At 43.2% G+C, this 25,869-nt stretch overlaps 1 protein-coding gene across 1 annotated transcript in view; it reads left to right on the forward strand.

The window, feature by feature from the left end:
- The window catches only part of LOC126167178 (uncharacterized), a 746,688-nt gene that overhangs the window by 461,514 nt on the left and 259,305 nt on the right, over positions 1–25,869 (forward strand). Inside the window, exon 3 of the mRNA XM_049920457.1 lies at positions 23,828–24,013. Within this exon, the coding sequence (XP_049776414.1) occupies positions 23,828–24,013 (186 nt within the window). The remainder of the gene's footprint in view (positions 1–23,827; positions 24,014–25,869) is intronic.

Consider the following 25,869-nt stretch of genomic DNA (forward strand, 5'->3'; position numbering starts at 1 on the left):
TCCGTATTAACCAAATCTAAACTCATGGCTACAATGTGTACAGTATAATGAAGAATTAATTTTTCGCGTCACTGTCTCAAAAATGACTGCCATCTGTTGGCAAATCTGCAGCGCTGTGTCTGTGATCTGTGTCCCAGCGCGAACACTCCAATTCAAATTAATGCATGTCCGGCGGTGACTGCAATGAACACGGTGACCCTGTCCGTCACATGTGGCGAGGGTGAGTCAGTTCTGGATCACAATGGCTCGGTCAGGCATTGAAGTGTCCGGTGTGAACGCTCCAGTTCAAAAGAATGTACTCTGTCGGTGACAGTCGCAAGTGACCGTCACCAGTGTCCCAGTGAGAAACGGGCCCTAACAGAACGAAATCTACAGAGCTATTACAAATGATTGAAGCGATTTCACAAATTCACTGTAGCTCCATTCATTGACATATGGTCATGACACACTACAGATACGTAGAAAAACTCATAAAGTTTTGTTCGGCTGAAGCCGCACTTCAGGTTTCTGCCGCCAGAGCGCTCGAGAGCGCAGTGAGACAAAATGGCGACAGGAGCCGAGGAAGCGTATGTCGTGCTTGAAATGCACTCACATCAGTCAGTCATAACAGTGCAACGACACTTCAGGACGAAGTTCAACAAAGATCCACCAACTGCTAACTCCATTCGGCGATGGTTTGCGCAGTTTAAAGCTTCTGGATGCCTCTGTAAGGGGAAATGAACGGGTCGGCCTGCAGTGAGCGAAGAAACGGTTGAACGCGTGCGGGCAAGTTTCACGCGTAGCCCGCGGAAGTCGACGAATAAAGCAAGCAGGGAGCTAAACGTACCACAGCCGACGCTTTGGAAAATCTTACGGAAAAGGCTAAAGCAGAAGCTTTACCGTTTACAATTGCTACAAGCCCTGACACCCGATGACGAAGTCAAACGCTTTGAATTTTCGGCGCGGTTGCAACAGCTCATGGGAGAGGATGTATTCAGTGCGAAACTTGTTTTCAGTGATGAAGAAACATTTTCTCTTAATGGTGAAGTGAACAGACACAATGTGCGAATCTGGGCGGTAGAGAATCCTCATGCATTCGTGCAGCAAATTCGCAATTCACCAAAAGTTAACGTGTTTTGTGCAATCTCACGGTTTAAAGTTTACGGCCCCTTTTTCTTCTGCGAAAAAAACGTTACAGGACATGTGTATCTGGACACGCTAGAAAATTGGCACATGCCACAACTGGAGACCGACAGCGCCGACTTCATCTTTCAACAGGATGGTGCTCCACCGCACTTCCATCATGGTGTTCGGCATTTCTTAAACAGGAGATTGGAAAACCGATGGATCGGTCGTGGTGGAGATCATGATCAGCAATTCATGTCATGGCCTCCACGCTCTCCCGACTTAACCCCATGCGATTTATTTCTGTGGGGTTATGTGAAAGATTCAGTGTTTAAACCTCCTCTACCAAGAAACGTGCCAGAACTGCGAGCTCACATCAACGATGCTTTCGAACTCATTGATGGGGACATGCTGCGCCGAGTGTGGGAGGAACTGGATTATCGGTTTGATGCCTGCCGAATCACTAAAGGGGCACATATCGAACATTTTTGAATGCCTAAAAAAACTTTTTGAGTTTTTGTATGTGTGTGCAAAGCATTGTGAAAATATCTCAAATAATAAAGTTATTGTAGAGCTGTGAAATAGCTTCAATCATTTTTAATAACCCTGTAACTAACTTGGCTGTCTCCTAGGAAGTCTATGATGTTGTCACTATGGATGCTAGTAATTATGCAGACACTCGTTTTACTGTCGTTCATTCCATAAACAGTGATTGGTAAGACAAACTGTAGTCTTCCGAACGGAACTCATAGAGCTGTACTGAGTAGCTACAAATACAGAACTCTACTGTCTGACCGCAGGATCTGAACTATATGTTTCCATCTCCGCCACTGCTAGGTGGAAGCTAATTAGTCGCTGGTTGACAGCCCTCTCTTTGCTTGCACAGTATCATTGGACGAGTTCGATATGCCGATGAATATAGTGCAGAGCAGATAGTAGTCCAGGCTTGTGAGTGCCTCCTGGAGGCTAATGTTCGGAATTGAGCAGCGCCGGGCGAGACGTTGTACCTGTGTGCTGGTGGCCTCTAGTCGTATTTGCTGCGTACCTCTTGCGTACACAACAGAACCATTCGAAATCGAAAAACGGATTGGGCAGATGATATATTATCGCCATTGCTGGTTAATTTTGTTTTTAAAAAAGGCGTAAATGTTGACAGATGACTCCAAAACAGATTTCGCCATCCTTTTCTAGTATTTTTAGGTAACGTTGCAATCCATTCCAAGAACAAACCAGATGCAGTGCTATATGTACAGAAACTCTATGAAACAGCGGCAGAAGCTTGGCTCCAGATTTTGTATGAGAAGTTACACTCTATGGAAGAGACCAGATTAGCAATCAACAGTCACCCTTTAATCACAACATCCGCCGTTATCTCGCAAGTGGCCAAATTCAGTTAACTAGGAGAAGTTACTGAGCCAGCGGGACTACCTCGAAGTGCAAACAAAGAAAGAATAGCAATTTTGCAAAATGTCCACAAACTCCGATAAAAAATTTATATCTGAAAAGGGAAATTTACGATCTTAACACGCAGTTGTTAATATGGAAACTATTTACTCATCGGAAACCGTGAAAACTGGTGGCAGGTCCAAAATCAAACTCATTGTCAAAAAAGTAAAGAAAAATCTCAAAGGTCCGCAGCTCGTGGTCGTGCGGTAGCGTTCTCGCTTCCCACGCCCGGGTTCCCGGGTTCGATTCCTGGCGGGGTCAAGGATTTTCTCTGCCTCGTGATGTCTGGGTGTTGTGTGCTGTCCTTAGGTTAGTTAGGTTTAAGTAGTTCTAAGTTCTAGGGGACTGATGACCATAGATGGTAAGTCCCATAGTGCTCAGAACCATTTGAACCATTTTTGAAAAATCTCAAAAACGATCTTAAGATCACGAAGTGTTCAATACTGCCATTTCGTCCGAGTGATCCTCTGTTGCATTAGTGAGGGTGCCACCAATTCTTTCTATTCCGATATTACCTACGAATTTCGAGTATTAGCTATAAAATATGATTTGAGAAAAAAGAGTGTTTAAAATTTCATTTTTTTTTTTACTTTAACACGAATATCTTATTCACATCTACTGATCTACGTTAGTCACTGTAACAAATGTTCATAGACGCTCTCAGTGAGTCAACAAAAATTAAAACGGATGGCCTTTCAGTTTCATTATTAATGGTAGAGCATTTCACGTTACCAAATATCGACTATCTTAGTGCAGTACTGTTTCCTCAGTACGTCTTATTGTCTTAAAAAATTCATGGACTTACTTGACTTTCCCCACAGTTGACTTAAGCGAGCTAGCTGTCGGTCTTTTAGCGAACCATTACAGGAAATTCGCGTTCTCCGCTTCGGTGCTAGCGGTACGCAAACCTTTCATCTATTATCTTGTCTACTTCTGTTTCTGACGTGGGTTGAGTGAGGAATGAAGTGGGGTGAAAATAATACAGTGGTTCTAATAGCAGGATATATAGATCAAAGAGATCCTCAGTATAGATGTTAAAGGAAAAGAAATATGATTGGCAGAAACTTGCTGAATCGCTCAGAGATAAAGTTGGGGACGTGAGAAAGACGATAAATTCATTAGATGCTTGTATCAACGTGAAATAGTGACTAATCACAAGCCCTCGATTTCTTCTTATTAAAAAGGAAAAGTACAATTTTTTTAAAGTAAACAAATGCAAATATGTATCCATTACAATTATTAAAATTGAAAATATACGAAAGACATGATCGTTTGCGTTGACTACGTTCACGATAGCTGTAACTGCAAGGCTGATATATCATTGAAGAATATCTCTAAATTCTTCATTTACTGGAAAACTTTGGTAGTATATTTTCGCGGAATAGCTGGCATCTTCAGGTGTCTGCCACTTCCGACGTTCCAGCACTTCCACGATACAGCCGTGCGACCATTCGTGCCGCCCTTCTTTGTAGGCGTGGTGCTCCGCTGCGTGAACTGCTGTGGCGGGCGCCGCAGCCGCCCGCCGTTAACTCAGCAACGCTGAACGTGGGAGGGCGTAGGCTGCAGATACGGCGCCGTACTGCTCACTCCAGCGTTGCCCCAGCGCCACGGCGAATGGCTGGGTGTGGCCATTACCCTTCTGTAACGGGTAGCGGAGTGTTGTTAATTCGTACCCCTGCGAGCGACATTCTAATTACGTCCTAGGACAGCAGCCGCCGAACAAGAACAACGCTCCCACAGCGTGATAAGAAATTCCACTGATGTGCAGAAACTCAACGTCCCTTATACCGTTTTGTAGGGAAGCAGCCTACTCACGCTGTAGTAAATTCACATCAGTTTCCATTGTGTGCCAGCCAGTCTGCTGTAACTAGCTCTGACGTCATAAATGTTGCGCAATACCTTAAAAATCAAGCAAATGACTTAAAACTTTTCTAGCATGTGAGGAATAATACTAAATTAATGTGTGTTAAATATCAGTTCGATAACTTCAGCCATTTTTGAAATTTGGACGTTTTTCTGAAAAAATCATTGGCGCAACAGAAAAGAGCTAGAGACTTCAAAAATTATATTTAGATTCATCTTTCATAATGATTTAATAAAAACAGTACTTTGGATTTCAAAGATTAAGACTTTAGTGGAAATTCATGATTTTCTGGTTTTCGTCTCAAAACTGAAGGAAGCAAGATAGATTAAGTAGGCTAATAAATAAGGCTAGGATGTTTAGATTTAAATAGGTTGGAGGTCCGCTATGACTATGAAGATGTGAAAAGTTTCTTTTGAATACCTATAAAATTATAGCGATAGCGGATCTCAAAAGGGCCAGTTCAGAGCTCATCTGCTGCGTGCAGCGTAATTTAATTAATTCTCTCGCCCAAAATAGTTAACTTAGCCACGTCAAAATTTTATTATCAATACTTACCTGCGTGCTGAATGCACGTTTAAATTAAGAGCTTCATCGGCCATCAGTAAAAGAAGCTATAAATTATTATGTAACTTGAAGTGGTGCGTTACTAGCCCAGCGGCTAGTCGGGAGAGCCGATTTGAACAGGCGTTCTCTTAGCCGTCCGCACCGCGGCTATATATATAAGAGCGCTGCGCGAGGAAGGTAAGGCCCCAGTTCTCTCCAGGCGCTGAATAGCACGTCAGCTGTGCCGGGAGTCGCTTCGCTCGGAAGCACTGCTACAAACAGCCTCGGGTGCCGTATTAAGTTACTAGAGATACGCGGAACCGTGAAAGCATTTCAAGTAAAGGATTAATTCTGAGATGATTTGCATTATCTAGCTTCAGTTTGCGTATTGTCGTATTTTCACGTGCCGTCGCGGGACAGACATTCTACCAATTATTATAGCGTGGCGTTTGATGAAATATTCTCATCAAATCTTGGCGAGCATTCTTTTAACATTTAATTCGGACATTTATAGTTGCATCAGCGCATTAGACTCTGAACTGCTCTGTTAGTTAGGTTGTAGGAATACTTGTGTTTGTTATCAGTGAATTTCAGAATATACTCAACTATTTTGGAAAATCGTTTTGATTAGAAATCCCGAACAATCTCCTAATTCCTCAGAGCTATAAGCTGCAGCTATAATGGTATTCTCAGATGAAGTGGGCACTAGGAACTCTCTTTACAGGCTCCACGTTTTATTAAATCACTTTCTGGGTGCTAAAAGGTAAATAGAGAGCCAGTGTTGAGAACGGCAAAAGACAGCATTAACAACATTTTAAAAGCCTGAAACTGATTCAAACATTTTGAATTGCAAGCATTTATACAGCAAATTTATTTTTACAACTCACTCGCCGCCCCACAGTTTCAAGAGTTTTTGCTCTGTAACGAGTGTTATCTGCGTCCTGAATTTTCACTCTGTAGCAGAGGGTACGCTTATTTTGTGGCAGATCAACAAAACTCTGCACCAGACTGGCACGTGAAGTTGGGACCTTTGCCTTCTGCTGAGATGTGCCATGCCGACAGAGCTATATCCAAGCACGACTAGCGACCCGCCCTCAGACCTCTACGTCAGTCAGTACCTCTCTCTTTCTTTCCAAACTTTCAGGAGTGTTAGTCGCGTAAGGTGTACAGAACTTGCGAGAAGTTTCGAAGGCATGATATGAGGTACTGGCGGAATTAAAGCTGTCAGGGCGAGTCATGAGTCGTGCTTGCATAAATCAGTCGGTCAGGGGAAAAAAATCGGTAGGTCACTTTCTCACTAAACTCGAAGGTTCTAGATTCGAGACCTCTTCCGCCACACAGTTTTGTTCTCCCAGTAAGTGTCAGTGATTTGTTTTTCTTGTCTTAAGCGTACCGCAAGCTCAGAGGGTTTTGCATCAGATGCGCTCCGCTGCGCAGCGTACGGAACAAATGGTTCAAATGGCTCTGAGCACTATGGGGCTTAACATCTATGGTCATCAGTCCCCTAGAACTTAGAACTACTTAAACCTAACTAACCTAAGGACATCACACAACACCCAGTCATCACGAGGCAGAGAAAATCCCTGACCCCGCCGGGAATCGAACCCGGGCGCGGGAAGCGAGAACGCTACCGCGCGACCACGAGCTGCGGACGCGTACGGAACAACAGACTACAAAAACTGAAATCAACTACAAGATCGCGATAAATGTTGCTCCAGTACCCTTGACTTGTTTCGTGTATATGCTGGCCATAATCATTCCTTTTTTTAATTCATGAATATTGGTGCTCTCACAAAGGTAATCCGTAGATCTTCATACGAAACCATTTGTAACCACCATACACAACGATTTGTTGAAGACAATGTCATATGGCCATTTCTAGTTGCCAAACAATTTTTGTGATAATCTTCCAGGTGAAGAGGTTGAAAAAAATTAGCCACCCAGTTGCAAAACAAAAGTTTACTAGCCCTTGACCTAGATTTCGATATTTCTAAAAATATCTTATTCAGAAGGAGTGGGCCTTGTCATATACAAATTTGACAAAACAAGAACTGTCCCAAGCCATGGTTTTACATAGCAGCAAGATTACATTTGGCGTTCTTCAGAATGAATGTTCACTAGTAAATGTCCACAGGTAGAAACTCTTGTCAACATAAAATTGTAAGTCTTAGTCTCTGGCGTGATATACGAGTACACGTAACTTATGCAAATATTTTGTCCTGTGACTCTTGTTACAAATGCATGATGACAAGAGCTTCTACCTGTGGGCATTTACTAGAGAGCATTCATTCTGAAGAATGCTAAATGTAATCTGGCTGATATCTAAAGCTATGGCTTGGGATAATTCTTGTTTTGTCAATTTTGTATGTGACAAGAGCCGCTCGGCTTCAGCTAATCTAATGCACAAACGGCGTTCAAAAAGCTTTGCACAGTCGGTTCTTCTGTTTTTTTTATTTATTGCTGGAGGAGAATGATTCTTTTTGTCAACATACTTGGAACATTTAGCTGTATTATGGTATATAAAAGTATTTTCTTTTAATTGCAGGTGAGCCGTAGTGGACCGTAAAGTAGATGTCAGGTTGAGACAACGGTCGGTGATGGAGTTCCTCTTCAAAATCGGCCATGACTCTGCCACATAGATTCACAGGAAGTTGCTCCCTGTTTATGGGAGGACACAGTGAATCGTAGCAGTATCCAGCAGTGGTTGCAGAGGTTTAAAGAAGGTGATTTCTCTCTAGTGGGCCGGCCGGAGAGGCCGAGCGGTTCTAGGCGCTACAGTCTGGAACCGCGCGACCGCTACGGTCGCAGGTTCGAATCCTGCCTCGGGCATGGATGTGTGTGATGTCTTTACATTAGTTAGGTTTAAGTAGTTCTACGTTCTAGGGGACTAATGACCTCAGAAGTTAAGTCCTATAGTGCTCAGAGCCATTTGAACCATCTGTCTAGTGGACAATCTATGATGCGGTAGACCATCGACGGCAATGAGTGATTCGAACAAGGAGACATTGATCAAATCATCCAAAATGACAGATGTGTGACTGTATCAGTGATATCACACTACCCAATGACAAACGAGTCATTTCAGCAAGCTGTCATGTCATCACACATCTGTCATTCTGGATGATTTGATCAATGGTCTCCTTGTTCACATCACTCACTGCCGTCGATGGTCTACCGCATCATGGATTGCCCAGTAGAAAGAAATAACCTTCTTTAAACCTCTGCAACCACCACTGTATACTGCTGCAATCCACTGTGTCCTCCCCATCAACGGGAAGCAACTTCTTGTGAATCTATGTGGCACAGTCATGGCCGATTTTGAAGAGGAGCTCCATCACCGACCGTTGTCGCTGCCTGACGTCTACTTCACGGTCTATTATGGCTCACCTGTAAATAAATGAAAATACTTTTATATACCAATTTATAGCTGAAGGTTCCAAGTATGTTCACAAAATATTTCATTCTCCTCCTGCAAAAAATAAAAACAAATAGAGACGACTGTGCAAAACTTTTTGAACGCCCTTTGTACCATCACGTGATGTAACAAGGACCACTCCTTCTAAAGAAGATATTTTTAGAAATATCGAAGCCTAGGTCATGGGATAATAAAGTTTTGTCTTGCAACTGATTGGCTGATTTTCTTCAGTGTCCTCAGATCTACACAGTTGCTGTTTCGCAGCCATGTTTAAGATTTTGACTATTCCATGTTTTACATCCATGTGTCAGGCGAGAAACATAGCGTATTTGAAGAAGTGTTGCATATGAAACTTCCTGGCAGATTAAAACTGTGTGCCCGACCGAGACTCGAACTCGGGACCTTTGCCTTTCGCGGGCAAGTGCTCTACCAACTGAGCTACCGAAGCACGACTCACGTCCGGTACTCACAGCTTTACTTCTGCCAGTACCTCGTCTCCTACCTTCCAAATCTGCCAGGAAGTTTCATATCAGCGCACACTCCGCTGCAGAGTGAAAATCTCATTCTGGAAGTGTTGCATAGTTCGTGAACGTAGACCACCCGACCACTGTTTGTCGCCAGCCCGAGACAGCAATTTATAAAGCGCTTGAGCGCATGCTCTTGTTTACAGGCCGGATAAAATTAATAGTCCACTGGGATTTAAATTAATTTCCTGCTATCTCTACCATGTAAATTTGCAGCGGGTTCATTGATTAATTGGGAGACTGGAGAAGGTGGACAGGGCTTACACCACCAGTTAAGAAAAACAGCAAACAGGCTGAACATAAAAAATGAGATAGATTCTGACAACAGGTGAGATCAGGGTTAATCGACATTATATCACATAAAAAAACACAGTGACAATAGTTACCTGAACCAGACATTAATAGTATCAACATACGTGGAGAGTAATGAAATTCTGGAATACATTAGTCTAGTACTATATTGCAATGATTAACATTGTAAGATCACAGGTTAATGAAAGCGCGGGATAATCCATTGCAAATGTGAAATGCTGGTACATTAAGAACCGATGTAACTGCTAGAATGTTGAATAAAAGCATGCAAACGAGCACACATTGTGTTGTACAGATGCCAGATGTTAGCCTGTGGTATCTGAAAACTTCCGCTTTCTGCAGGTCTGTTCCACGTATACAACCTTGTTTAATGATTTCAAAACTAACTTTTAGCTATGTGCTTTCTAAAAAATTCGACCACGCGTCATCTTTCATGCCTTTCCCCTAAGCTAAATCCTACTATTTTTCCTTCTCTTTCTTTTCTCTTATTGTCGTATCCCAGGCCACAGAAGCAATAAAATTTTTGCCTCTTTAAACTACCTCAATATCTTTTTATCTAATCATGTTCTTTCAATCTGTTCATCATCCTTAAACGATCGTGTAGTCCACGCTCCGAAACTTTCGTGGTGTCGCTCGGAATCACACCCACGTTGATCGCCGACGTAGGGCGCGCGATGCAAATTATGCGACGTTCTTCTCGGATATGTTGGGTAATGGTCCCGGATCAAGTCTCTGTAGTGCTACACTTGAAAAAATTAGTATCAATAAGGGTCGCTAGCCTCACTTTGACACGCGAAATAGGGTTAAAGTCACACTACTCCGATGTAATTAATCAAAGCCCCGTAGCAATGCCGGCCAGAGTGGCCGTGCGGTTCTAGGCGCTACAGTCTGGAACCGAGCGACCGCTACGGTCGCAGGTTCGAATCCTGCCTCGGGCATGGATGTGTGTGATGTCCTTAGGTTAGTTAGGTTTAATTAGTTCTAAGTTCTAGGCGACTGATGACCGCAGAAGTTGGGTCGCATAGTGCTCAGAGCCAACCCGCGTAGCAATCCAACTACTTTCAGAAGTATTCCGAAATCCGACTTCGAGACACATCGCGAACAGTTCATACACCGCCTTCAGCTGGCTCCTAGCAATGTCAGTAATATCCGCACCAACAACAGACGAATACAGCTCAACTTCAATGAGGGAACAAAAACACCACACTCAAATTTCCAAGGAAATAAATTAATTTAGTGGCGTCGAGCACGCCAAGTGCACTTCCTTCTCTAAAGCTCCACTTTTCGGCTAGCTACTTGGGTGAAAAACCTATCTTAAAGTGTCTCTTCTTGTTGAACACTTGCATGGTCATTCTAGGGGATCTCCTTGAAAAACTAGAAAAGGACTAAAGACAATTGTAGGTCGGCGCACGGCAACGCCTTTCCAATTCTCGTAGTCTTTCCAGATTTGGAAAATAATTTTGTTGGTGCCGAAGGATCGCTGTCTCACTAATTGAGATAAACACTCTAAAGCAGCTGCTACAGGGCTGCCCTTGGCTTTGGAGTACACGAAGCGCTCCCCGAAATCGTATAACACTCAAGCCTTTCGGGCAACTCAGATTTAGGAGTGGAATGAAGACTCTTGATTGGCCACTTACCCTCCCCACAATCATTCCACTCCAAAGTGCTGTTCCTGCGAGTCCATATAGAAAATTTATTTCCAGACGCGGCCGGGAAATGGTATATTGTAGTCTTCGTAGTTACTAGATATATACGCTTCTAGTATTGTGGAGGGTGTTCGTTCCATATCTATCTTTCGTACGATAATGCTAAAAAAATGGTTCAAATGGCTCTGCGCACTGTGGGACTTAACATCTGAGGTCATCAGCCCCTAGACTTAGAACTACTTAAACCTAACTAACCTAAGGACATCACACACATCCATGGTCGAGGCAGGATTCGAACCTGCGACCGTAGCAGCAACGCGGTTCCGGACTGAAGCGCCTAGAACCGCTCAGCCACACGGCCGGCGTACGATAATGCCTTTACTATGTTAGTCATAACAGTTCACCCCGCCCTTATATACTTCTTGTTATGACAGTTCGCTAAAACCCACTATATTTAACCTCAACCTATCGAATTCTCTTTTTTAAATATCTAACCTACCTACCCTGTTAAGGGATCCAACATCCTATTCTCAGAATCGTAGAGCACCAGTTTTGTTTTTCCTGTTGGACAACATCCACCTACGTAGCCCCACGCGGAGATTTGAATAGAGAACGGTTGTTATCATCATTAAACCATACAGCAGTGGTGCATGCCCTCGGAAAATATAACGGCTGTAGTTCTCCCTTGTTTCAGGCGCTCGCAATACTAGCACATCTTTGTCATGTTGGCTTATGCTGCAAGGTCAATTCAGTACCATGAAGTATGCTTCTCCCCTTCTGACTTCTTTACAGATATCCATTCGCTGTGGTTGCACCTGCAACACAGCTGCTTGTATCGAGAAACGCAAGCCACTTCATCGTGGCAACGTCCAACGAGCAGAACATAATGAAATCTTTTTAAAAAATATTTGTATCACTATATTTAATCCTACGTAACATTGATTTGTTGGCAATATTCAGCACTTTATTCTGGTTGAAATGCTATCTATGACAGTACCACTAAAGTAGAGCTACTAAATACAGCCTTCAGAAATTCCTTCACCAAAGTAGACGAAGTAAATATTACAGAATTCGAATCAAGAACAGCTGCCAAAATGAGTAACTTAGGAGTAGATATTCACTGAGTAGTCTACAAGAAACTCTCGGTCCAGACCGTATACCAATTAGGTTTCTTTCAGAGTACGCTAATGCAATAGCTCCATATTTAACAGTCACATACAACCGCTTGCTCTACGAAAGATCCGTACCTAAAGATTGAAAAGTTTCTCAGGTCACTCCAATAATCGAGAAAGATAATCGGAGTAATCCATTAAATTACAGACCATATCATTAATGCCGATGCGAAACAGGATTTTGGAACATATATTGCGTTCGAACATTATGCTTTACCTGGAAGAGAACGGTCTATTGACACGTAATCAACATGGATTTAGGAAACATCGTTCTTGTGAAACACAAGTAGCTTTTTACTCACACGAAGTGTTGAATGCGATCGACAAGGGATTTAAAATTGATTTCGTATTTCTAGACTTCCAGAAAGATTTTGACACCGTGCATCACAAGCGGCTTGTAATCAGATTGCGTGATTATGGAATAACGTCTCAGTTATGGCACTAGATTTGTGATTTCCCGTCACAGAGGCCACAGTTCCTAGTAATTGGTGGAGTCATTGAGTAAAACAGAAGTGATTTCTGGGGTTCCTCTCCTGTTCCTTATCTATATAAAAGATTTAGGAGACAATCTGAGCAGTCGTCTTAGGTTGTTTGCACATGATGCTGTCCTTTATCGTCCAGTAAACTCATCAGAAGATCAAAACAAATTGCAAAGATTTAGAAAAAAATATTTAAATGGTGCGAAAATTGGCAATTGACCATAAATAAACAAAAGTGAGGTCATTCACATGAGTGCTAAAAGGAATCCGTTAAACTTCGGTTACATTATAAACCAATGAAATCCGAAGGCCGTAAATTCAGCTAAAAACGTAGGAATTACAATTACGAACAACTTAAACTGGAAAGAACACATAGAAAATGTTTGGCGGAAGGCGAACGAAAGACTGTGTTTTATTGGCAAAACATTTAGAAAATGCAACAGGTCTACTAAAGAGATTGCCTACACTAAGCTTGTCCGTCCTCTTTTGGAGTACTGCTGCGCGGTCTGGCATCCTTACCAGACAGAATTAATAGAGTAGATCGAGCAAGTTCAAAGACGGGACAGCACGTTTCTTAGTATCGTGAGATACGGGAGAGAGTGTCACGGACGTGATACAAAGGCATTTCTCGTTGCGGCGGGAACTTCTCACGAAAATTCAATCACCAACTTTCTCCTCCGAATGCGAAAATATTTTATTGATGCCGACCTACGTAGGGAGAGACGATCATCCCAATATAATAAGGGAAATCAGAGCTCGCAAGGAAAGATGTAGGTGTCCTTTTTTCCGTCGCGCTGTTCGAGAGTGGAATAGTAGAGAATTGTGAAGATGGTTCGATGAACCCTCGACCAGGTACTTAAGTGTGATTTGCAGAGTATCCGTGCTGATGTAGATGTAGATGTACTGTAGACGGAAAAGCACGTATTTAGTTGGTAGTGACAACGAACTTTCCCTAAAGATTAACTACCTTTTCCTAATCAAGGGAAGTACATAACAAAAAAGCCGTTTGATCGACTCGCTCACATCACATGTTTTCTTATCACACGCTGTGACTATTCAAAATGTGTGATGCTGTTGCTTTCTTGACTCTATACGTAAACAAATAAAACATGACGAATTTCTGATTTATTGAAAGACGAATGTAAGCGATAGAAAATAATTGGTGCCACGAAGACAATTCTTTAATTCAATTACTACAAGTTACTCAGTAAGCTGAAGTGGTTCACATAGCATAAAACTCCCAAAGTAACGGTAATGAAGCTGTACCGAATGTTTAAAAAATAATAGATTTCCGTAAGAGCCTCTGCAACTTTCATCCTACGAAACGAAAACACACTCTTCAGTTTCACTAGTGGGCTTCTACACTAACTGTTTCTGCAAACAATCCCGCTCTTCAGTTCGAAGGAAACTGTTCAACTACAACTTAAATTAAAGAAGAATTTCCTGTCACTATTAGCGGCACACCACACAGCTTCCTACCTTCAGCTCTCGTATAAGAAATGATATGCGAATGTACATACAGGGTGACAATTATTGAAATAAAATCGTCATAACATCTGAACGGTTAGCGTTAGGACGTTCAAACTGCACGGTTAGCAGTGGGCCATGACGAGAATTAGAACGCGCTGTACGATTTGCTTTAGTGACTAAACCCACTTTCATTTGGATGGGTTCGTCAATAAGCAAAAGTGGCGCATTTGGGTACTGAGAATTCGCATTTCACGATCGAGAAGTCTCTTCATCCCCAACGGGTGCCTGTGTGGTGTGCAGTGAGCAGTCACGGAATAATCGGTGCGATATTCCTTGATGGCACGTTGCGTACCGACCAGTATGTGGAGGTTGTGGAAGATGATTTCATCGCCAGCATCTAAAGTGATCCTGATTCCGACAAGATGTGGTTCATGCAAGTCGTAGCTCGACCCCACGGAAGCCGGAGGGTTTGCTGTCCTGGAGTAGCATTTAGGAGACCGCATTCTGGCTCTGTGGTGCCCAGAGGCCACTGGCATGGGCCTCGATTGGCCGTAATTTCTCCAGTTATGAGCACATGAGCCCTTTTTGTGGGGCTATATTAAACACAAGGTGTACAGCAATAAACCCAAAACCACTGCTGAGATGAAAACAGCCTTTCAGGAGGTCATCGACAGCATCGATGTTCCGGCGCTTAAGGAGATCACGTAGTATTTCGTTATTAGTCTGCGCTACATCATCGCCAATGATCGAATATTTCATAACCGGAATCAAAATATCTGTAGTGACGTTTACATGTTGAATAAAGTGTGTGCAACCCGTAGTTTGTAACTAATTTACGTTCTTTCGTTTAGTTTAATAATTGTCACCCTATATAAATGTTGGGCAGAATGTTGGACCTTGATACACTTTTCGCACTTCCGCCACTAGCCAGTCACCTAACAGATACTTAATATAATCTTATATTCCATTTTAAACGACGGTATTCTCTTTCTAAGTGCTGCAGTCATTTTCTGAAATTGCAAAAAATTACGCCAACAAATTAAGATTCCTTCAAAATTGAAAACACGTTCCAAGAAACAACACGGTCATGTATCTAGGAACAAATATTTTAATGGAATTTAAAATCGTTACACTCGAAATAATTTTGTTATTACTGTATTTAGATGTATATATGTTAGATTACTACTCAACTACAGACCAATCAATACCCAATAAGTGAAATCAGATTAAGCATAAATATTATCAAAAACCATTTACAAGTTAAATACATTTTTAAATAGGACGTGCAAGTAACTAACTCAAATTTGAATTTTCGAAAGAGGTAGAACTATTACGGCATTAAAGATACTCAGTACTTTTGCAAGTATCACATGTTCTGTGGTAAAACACCTTCTTCTGTTTCAAGGTGGAAGATGGTGCACAGACGATAAAGTATAGCTTAACTACCCATATGTTATACAAAAAGTTCTAGAAATATATGGGATTTTACTCACCATTAAATTCTGTTTCCAAAGAATTAGCAGCATATTTCAGACAGCTCTAATATATTGCACAGTACTTTAATGTAGACCCGGAATATTTACAAATGCTGTACTAAATACAACTTTACGTCTAACAACAATAGAAACTGTAGAAAATTGCGGAATCTGCTTGTAGCTGTCTGGTGAGCATTCTTCGACGTGATTCTAAAATCTGTCACTAGACTGAAGTACCGCCAGAAAAACAGCATGTGTTCTTGGGTACACAGTCCTCTAAGTTAATACTCTTCCCATCGTATGGTACCATAAACAGCATAATCAAGTAAACGTGAAAACAGATCACACCATTTAGCAATTTCTTCCAGAGTGGTCACATACTTCAACTCTTCTTACAGTATTCCCTGTAATCTATTCTGCTCTGTGCACGACATTTTTCTTGCTCTTGTTGGTTTTTCTCGTGTTTCATCAGTTGCTCCGCTATAGTTCGAAAATTGTGCATATGCACTACATTATGGCGCCAAAACTTCAGTATTTCGGTGACTGTCCGCAGGGAAAGTTGGCAATGAAAACCAAGGGGTCTGGGAGGGCCCATACCACATACTTCACGAACAAGTTTCGAGCCCTTGCAGATGGGGTAGCTCTTTTGGAAAATGTGTGAACTGGACGGGATTTCCTAAGAAATTTTTCAAACACAAAAGCAATTCGCAAGAAACATTATCATCAAATCGCATCACCATTTCAAACAATATCCCAAGCTACAAACACAATCGTATTTCGGTATCTGTGATCCGTCCCATCCAGCCTATTCCTAAGGCTAAATGCCCTACCACCAAAACTTGATTTACTGTCGCTGTCTGCATCTCTGATATGCCATTCCCCCCTAACAACTCCCTACATCCTGCACCCACTGCGGAACACAACAACCACTTTGTCACCACATTCCTACAAGCTATCCATACCTTTGGCCGTGCGCACATACTCCATCAAAGCTAGCTGGCTGCCAATTTCATCTTGCATCTCAATATTCTAAACCGTTCCCACTTCGTCTTCACCTCTCTATGTACTGTCACAAAGCCCCTTTTTGCTCCTGCGTACCGCATCCCAGACAACTCTAGCCAGTCACCTCCAACCATGACAGGCTTATCTTGTAACCCATCCTTCACATCAAGAGTGATAAATACTTCCTTCTCCAAAGTAGACCCTCACCCATCTCCCTATTAATATTAGTGCCAAGTTCCTCCTCGCAGCTGTTCCCATACTCCTGCTTTATCTGGAGCTGATCATCAGTCCTTCAGAGTCTATCACAAGACAGTCAGCAGCACCGCGTATTCTTCGTCAACAGCACAACAATGGCACATCAGTCATTATCGACGTCGTCACCACTGCACCAAAACCATCAGTTTTTGATTTCAGTATCTGTTTTTGCCAGTTTTGAACGTATAATTGTAAATCTGTACTGCTGACGCGCTGGGACATTGCCTCTACCAGCTCAGCCCCATTGAAAGAATGGAATAATAATAAAAGAGAGACGTTGTCAAATGGTGTATGTCGTACGGTTTTATTTGGAATACTCAGCTATTCCCTGGGCGGTGGTTAGTTTATAATCGTCATGGTTATGTACTTTTAGTGCTTCTTTCAGAATACGTTTTGATTTCCGACGCGGTGGCTAGGCTGGTAGCACAGCGACAATGGAACTCCACATTCCGCTCCTTGTCATTTTCTATGAAATTATGTTTCATTACGCCGTTGCATATCGCAGCAAGATTTCTATTACGAATCTGGTTTATTTTCGTTATGTTCATACATGTGGCGCCAGCATGACGTCTGTCGAAGTCAGTTCTTTCATCGGTCCCTTTTGTTATCAGTCAACGTACCGTTTACAAATTGTCATCCCGCATTTCGCATACTTTGCTAGAAACTCATTTCTGGCATATGTTATGGCACTTTTTATGATCTGAAGTATTAGTTAAACTTACTGCATAGCGTTTCGCGTCATATACAGAGTGTTTCCATAAGAGCATGCAAAAACTTAATAGGACACAGAGGATGCTGCACTAAACAATTTCAAGCAGGGAACCTATGGTCGGAGAAGCCAGCTTAAGCAAATAATAGGGATAAAATCACGTTACTGTGTTTTTATTTACATTAGACACAGTTAACTGCAAATACCATCATTGACACAATGAACGTATCATTTGCATGGTATCTTACGAAATATGCTGAAACTGACGGCCATCGACCTCAGTGCAAGCATGGCATCTACGAACAAGATTCTCACGCGCTCTAACAAATATCCATGGTGTGTTTCGAATCACGTCACAGACAGATACAATTATGGCAACCAATTCTTTCCGATGAACCAGTCTTCACATCTGTCGATCTAGAGAAATAAACACTCGTTGCGACAGACGATGCCTATTAGGAAATGGTTCCCTGTACAGCCTTTCAGCAGCGAGAGCATTGCAACGTACTTCCCCATACAGAAGGCGCATGTCAGTGAGTTCTGCGAAACTGCACCGGTACTACTCCATCGTATTGTATTGTGTACTTTCAACATTGCAGCAGGGACACCAATCGTGATAATGTAATATATTGCGGTAATGAAACCAACCTTTACCTAGGTTTCAGCCCAAATAATTGAGCCTTCTTCAGAAGATACACCTGAATCTATAATTTGTCTGAGAGGGCATGGCCTAGAAATAAAACTAAAACAGGCGTAGTCACATTTGACTTAACACTTACGTACCGCATTTTTAAAATGTGACTACGCCTATTCAGGTTGTTTTAGTTTTATTTCCAGAGCATGCACTCTTAGACAAATTATAGATTCAGGTACATCTTCTGAACAAGGCTCAATTATTTGGGCTGAAACCTAGGTAAAGGTTGGTTTCATTACCACAATTGAGGCTGATAGTTCCTTATATATTGTACTATATTGTACTGTACGTCTCGGAGTAGGACTGAGTAACAATTGGGTCTGTCGTTTTGACTCATAGCACGTTCTATCATGAGACAATGTAAACACGATACAAGAGTGTCACCTTATGGACATGTAAAGTAAACAAAACCTGCAAAAAATGGTTCAAATGACTCTAAGCAGTATGGGACTTAACATCTGAGGTCATCAGTCTCCTAGACTTAGAACTACTAAAACCTATCTAACCTAAGGATATCACACACAGTCATTCCCGAGGCAGGATTCGAACCTGCGACCGTACCAGCAGCGCGGTTCCGGACTAAAGCCTCTAGAACCGCTCGGCCACAGCGGCCGGCAAAACCTGCGTCTTGACTTCCTTGTAATCAGGCTCGTCCTCCTCCTTTCCTTGCAGGAAATAGAGACGTAAAAAAAAGCACATTCCGCGTAAACTTTTACGCATGTTAGTTGTAAATAATCTGGAAAACAGTAATGCTAAACAAATAGGTAAACAAGACTTCCGCATGTCCTTAAGCTGGCTTCTCCGACTCCAGGTTCCCTACATTAAATTGTTCAGTGGAGCATTCTCTATGTTCTGTTACATTTTTGCACGTTTTTACGGAAACATCCCGTATATACTGATGAGCGAAAACATTGTGACAACTGCGCGTCGTTGACTGAATGCCGTTTGTTGGCGTTTCGGGCACGTGACAAGGTAAGGCAAGTGTACAAGCGGAGCAGAAGCGAATGGAAAATCATTCTAGCGACGATATGACCTGCAAATGAGGAATCCATTGATATAAGAAACACTGACAAAGTACATACTGTTACGGTCTAGCATCTGGGAACTAGCATCTCGCAAGCGGCGAAACTAGGATCTCCTCGTCCTATTGTCTTCACCATCTGTGTAAAATGGTTGAAGGACGGTGAACTTACGAGCAGGCGAGAGGGTCTTAGACGTCCACGCCTCATCGCATAACGTGGAAGCCAGATGGCTTACGATTGTAGTGGGCACGGTATCATCAAGATTTGACGGTGGATTGCCGGGAACGTGTCGCGTGGTCGGATGAATCAAGTCGTTTGCTACATCAGGTCGATGGCCGTGTCCGGAAGCGCTCACAGCCAGCCGAACGGCTACTCTAAACCAGAACGTGGAGTACGAGTCTGAAGACAGTATTTGCTATGGGGCCTTCAACGGGACGTACGGTCGTACTTGAAGGCACCATGGATGCTATGGACTACGTCAACGCAGTTGTGAACCACGTGCATACCTCCACGCTTTACACCGAGCGGGGTGGCGCAGTGGTTAGACACTGGACTCGCATTCGGGAGGACGACGGTTCAATCCCGCGTCCGGCCATCCTGATTTAGGTTTTCCGTGATTTCCCTAAATCACTCCAGGCAAATGCCGGGATGGTTCCTCTGAAAAGGGCACGGCCGACTTCCTTCCCAATCCTTCCCTAATCCGATGAGACCGATGACCACGCTGTCTGGTCTCCTTCCCCAAAAACCAACCAACCATCCACGCTTTACATATTCCACAACGGCGAAGACATGTACCAGCCGGATAAGTGTCCATCAGAAGGTCAGAAACTTTCTACAGTGGTTTGAGGAGCATGAAAATAATAGCGCGTCTATGTCCTGGCTACAAAATTTGCCTGGGATACTATCATGTGCTATCTCCATGCCCATGAACCACTGGTCGCTAATTTACAGAATTTCGTGACCTGTGCTTAAACATATGGTATCACGTATCACGTACGTACGGAAAGCTACGAAAGATTTGTCGAACCAAAGCCACACAGAATCGCTCCCATATTACTTAGAAAGCGCACCAACACGCTTGTAAAAAGGTGGTCTTAATGTTTTGCATCAGTGTATGTATGTATGTATGTATGACTACAGCTTTTGATCTTTTGATTGCTCTTGGACTTGTGTTGGACTTTTTGACTCTCTGGTATTATACGAGGGTCGTTCGGAAAGTAATGCCTCCTATTCTTTTGTGGCGACTTTCGATGTGCGCGACAGACGTCGTTGGTGTAGTGATAATGCCTGAACCTTCCTGTTTCATTTGCAGGTGGTTCCGTTGTTCTGCGGTAGTTAGCGCCAGGAGTGTTCTAAACTGGAGTCTCACAAAGACGCGCGTATAAAACAGTGATGTGTCATTGAATTCCTCGCAGCTGAAGAAATTGTACCCATTCAAATCCACCGACGCTTGCTAAAGGTGTATGGAGACGATACAATAGCCGTTAGCAATGTAAGGTGATGAGTACGACATTTTCAAGGTGGTGAAAAGGGTGTGCATGGCAAGCCACGCCCCGGTCGACCCTGCACAGATGTCATCCCTCGCAAAAAAAGAGCGTCTTGATCACCTCATCCGTGCTGCGCTGCGGATAACGACCAGAGAATTTTGTGCAAAGCTGAATGTCGGCTGTAAATAATTGTAAACAATACTATAAGATCTTGGATAACGCACAGTCTGTGCGAGATGGATCCCGCGGATGCTTACAGAAGAACAAAAAACACATTGAATTGAAATTTGTCGGGACCCTGCTCGACCAATATAACTGAAGATGACAATTTCCTGAATAGCATCACCGGACAGTGGACGTGCTGTCGCCACCAGAAACCTGAGTCCAAAAGACAGTCCATGGAATGGTGCCAAGCAAATTCTCCGTGAAAGAAGAAATTCAAGACGACCGTCTGCAGGCAAAATGATGTGCACAGTCTTCTGCGATAGCGAGGGTGTGGTTTTTTTGGATGTCCTGGAGCCTGGAGAAACTGTCAATCCGGCACGCTACAAGACGACACTGACTAACCAGTGAGCCCGAATTTATAGGATGAGGCCAGAGAAGAAGACCAACTTTCACCTGCAACGTGATAACGCCGGGCACCACTCTAGTTTTGCGATCACACATCCCATGGCAAAATTCAGCTTGACTGTCTTACGACATCCACCATACGGTCCCGATTTAGCGCCTTCAGACTTCCATCTCTTTGGGCCTCTGAAAGATGGACTACGTGGCGAACATTTTCAAGACTGAGATGCTGTTGTCAAACGTGCAAGAAGATGGTTAGCCTCGATTGATTCCGATTTTTACAAGCGCGGCATGCAGGCTCTGGTCCATCGTTTGCAAAAGTGCCTAACAAAAATGGAAAAAATTCAGAAACATCGTCCAGTACGCCTTAGATAAGTTCGTACCGACTAAGGTCCAAAGCGAGGGGAAAGATCCACCGTGGTATAACAATCATGTACGAAAGGTACTACGGAAACAAAGAAAGCTTCATCATAGGTTTAAGAGTAGTCGAATCATAGCTGATAAGGAAAAGCTGAACGAAGCGAAAAAGAGCGTAAAGAGAGCAATGAGAGAAGCATTCAACGAATTCGAACATAAAACATTGGCAAGCAATCTAAACAAGAACCCTAAAAAGTTTTGGTCATATGTAAAATCGGTAAGCGGATCTAAATCCCCTATTCAGTCACTCGTTGACCACGATGGCACCGAAACAGAGGACGACCGAAGAAAGGCAGAAATACTGAATTCAGTGTTCCGAAACTGTTTCACTGCGGAAAATCGTAACACGGTCCCTGACTTCAGCCGTCGCACGGACGCCAAAATGGAAAATATTGAAATAAACGATATCGGAATTGAAAAACAACTGCTATCACTTAGTAGCGGAAAAGCATCCGGACCAGACGAGATACCCTTAAGATTCTACAGTGATTATGCTAAAGAACTTGCCCCCTTTCTATCAGCAATTTATCGTAGATCGCTGGAAGAACGTAAAGTACCTAGCGACTGGAAGAAAGCGCAGGTCGTTCCCATTTTCAAGAAGGCTCATAAATCAGATGCGAATAATTATAGCCCTATTTCGCTTACGTCAATCTGTTGTAGAATAATGGAACATGTTTTGTGTTCTCGTATTATGACGTTCTTAGATAATACAAATCTCCTTCATCATAACCAACATGGATTCCGCAAACAGAGATCATGTGAAACTCAGCTCGCCCTATTTGCCCAAGAAATTCACAGTGCCGTAGACACTGGCGAGCAGATTGATGCCGTATTCCTGGACTTCAGGAAGGCATTTGATACGGTTCCGCACTTACGTTTAGTGAAAAAAATACGAGCTTACGGAATATCGGACCAGGTTTGTGATTGGATTCAGGATTTCCTAGAAGAAAGAACACAACATGTCATTCTTAACGGTTCAAAATCTGCAGATGTAGAGGTAATTTCGGGAGTACCGCAAGGAAGCGTGATAGGACCTTTATTGTTTACAATATACATAAATGACTTAGTTGACAACATCGGTAGCTCCGTGAGGCTATTTGCAGATGACACGGTTGTCTACAAGAAAGTAGCAACATCAGAAGACTCGTACGTACTCCAGGAAGACCTGCAGAGGATTAATGCATGGTGCGACAGCTGGCAGCTTTCCCTAAACGTAGATAAATGTAATATAATGCGCATACATAGGGGCAGAAATCCATTCCAGTACGATTATGCCATAGGTGGTAAATCATTGGAAGCGGTAACGACCGTAAAATACTTAGGAGTTACTATCCGGAGCGATCTGAAGTGGAATGATCACATAAAACAAATAGTGGGAAAAGCAGGCGCCAGGTTGAGATTCATAGGAAGAATTCTAAGAAAATGTTACTCATCGACGAAAGAAGTAGCTTACAAAACGCTTGTTCGTCCGATTCTTGAGTATTGCTCATCAGTATGGGACCCTTACTAGGTTGGATTAATAGAAGAGATAGACATGATCCAGCGAAAAGCAGCGCGATTCGTCATGGGGACATTTAGTCAGCGCGAGAGCGTTACGGAGATGCTGAACAAGCTCCAGTGGCGGACACTTCAAGAAAGGCGTTACGCAATACGGAGAGGTTTATTATCGAAATTACGAGAGAGCACATTCCGGGAAGAGTTGGGCAACATATTACTACCGCCCACATATATCTCGCGTAATGATCACAACGAAAAGATCCGAGAAATTAGAGCAAATACGGAGACTTACAAGCAGTCGTTCTTCCCACGCACAATTCGTGAATGGAACAGGGAAGGGGGGATCAGATAGTGGTACAATAAGTACCCTCCGCCACACACCGTAAGGTGGCTCGCGGAGTATAGATGAAGATGTAGATGTAGAATGGTGGTGACTGTGGAAAAATGACAGTATGTAGCTGAAATATTGCTCTATTTAGCTGTGCTGTTGTGGTTTATGTATCTCCTGTAGTTTCCATGAATAAAAATTGGAGGCATTATTTTCGGAACGACCCTCGTACATGTACGGGTTACTCATACTACAGCCGTCGTTGTTCCCTACCGATGATGCGAACTGAACTGAGTATAGCGTTATTCTTTTATTTATGTCATTCTTTTATTTAAATTCCCTGTCTACTTTTGCTTACGTTTGGGACATCACAGTTACGTGTCTCTGTGGTTGTTTTAGGACCTGCACCGCACCGGCTGTTCGCTGTTCTGCGGCGCAGAGGCGGAGCAGAACCAGGCGCTGCTGAAGCGGGTGCTGCTGGCCTACGCGCGCTGGAACAAGGCGGTCGGCTACTGCCAGGGCTTCAACATGCTGGCCGCGCTCATACTGCAGGTCATGGACCGCTCCGAGGCTGACTCCGTCAAGGTAGGCAGGCCCGCCGTTCACTGCACTCCACCACTCTGTCTGGCACTCTCGTGCTGCAACCACTATCCAGTGCTCGTTAAGTGGGCTGACTGCGCTGGTACCCAATTCTCGTAAACATGTTTTCGACAGGAGCGCCAACAGGCAAACAATAATCAGGGAACGAGAATTCTCTTCAGTGTAAACGGTAACATCGAATGAGCAAATGGAGGTAGTGGTCGATTCGCTCTCCGCTTCGGCGTTAGCTGAAAAGGAAGCTTTCGTCTGCTATCTAGTCTACTTTTCCTGATGTCGATATGAATAGTGTCAGCAATGGAGTGATTGGAAGGGAATTTTATGTTGCTGATAGAAGAATATGCGAGGGACGTTGAATCAGCAAAGCAACATCTTTTTTCTTCTGAAAGCAGGTCGGTTTTACTCAGGATTCCAACACACCGTGATATATCCAACTCGTTTGGCTACAAAATCCATTCTTCAACGTAATCTCCGTTGAGTACAACAGCCTTACACTACCTTACTGGGTGGGCCTGTATGCCCGCCTCGTACCACACTACTGGTCGACTTCGTAGCTAACGTCCTGCATCCTTCATCATTGGGTCGAGTCCTTCCTCGAGCATGGGTGTGTGTGTTGTTCTTAGCATAAGTTAGTACAAGATAGTGGAAGTCTAGGGACCGATGACCTCAGCAGTTTGGTCCCTTAGGAATTTACACACATTTGAACATTTTGGAGTGATGTTCTGGGGTTCCAATACATGGTTCCACCGTGCATCTCTCTCGGTTGTTGAGGCCATTCTCACTATGGTACGGGGATGAGAATCTGCAACCAACAGTTGGGCCATATCGCCAACATTTAGGAGGAAATCTCATCTCGGTGAACGGTAAGTCATGTGCTCATTGTGCCATTCTCGTGATCACGTACCTTCAGAAAGCTATGATCACCACAGTGGAGCCTGCCTGTTCCCCTTACATGAATGCAGCCAAACATGTGTGGAACTGAAAGTAGCTGTTTTCGGACGTCTAAAACGATCGCGTACTCTGTGCCACTTAGGCTGACTCGCCATTGAAGAGTTGGATAATTTGCAGCAGGTGTTTGACGAACTCATCGACGGTACTCCACGATGGACTGAAGTCTGCATCCGCTCAAGACGACGGGTAACAATGTCCTGAAGTTGCTCAGGTGGCAACAGAAAAACGGAAAATAGACTATTTTGTTGTTAAAAAAATGTTTCAAAAATGTGTGTGAAATCTTATGGGACGTAACTGCTAAGGTCATCAGTCCCTAAGCTTACACACTACTTGACCTAAATCATCCTAAGGACAAACACACACATCCATGCCCGAGGGAGGACTCGAACCTCTTCCGGGACCAGCCGCACAGAATATGACTGCAGCGCCTTAGACAGCTCGGCTAATCCCACGCGGCAACAAATGTTTATATTTTTGATTTGATGATCTGGACACACTACAAATGAATACTTCCGCATACGTCACAGCCAATTTTTTTGTTTTCTGTGCCACGAATTTTGAAAGAAATGGATGTCGCAAAAATTTTGTTACTCTGTGCATTTCACATTTCATTAATAATATTTTGTTGAGATTATCTCTTGTAGGCGGTTTAATAAAATTCTGGAAATTCTTCACATTCGTTACTGCAGATATTAAAAAATACCTGATATATAGCAACTATTGAAATGAAGAACACTAAGTCAAATGTCTGCGGTTGCCGGCCGCGGTGGTCTAGTGGTTCTAGGCGCGCAGTCCGGAACCGCGGGACTGCTACGGTCGCAGGTTCGAATCCTGCCTCGGGCATGGATGTGTGTGATGTCCTTAGGTTAGTTAGGTTTAATTAGTTCTAAGTT

This window comes from Schistocerca cancellata, chromosome 1, assembly GCF_023864275.1.
Source record: "Schistocerca cancellata isolate TAMUIC-IGC-003103 chromosome 1, iqSchCanc2.1, whole genome shotgun sequence".
Classification (NCBI taxonomy): Eukaryota; Metazoa; Arthropoda; class Insecta; order Orthoptera; family Acrididae; genus Schistocerca; species Schistocerca cancellata.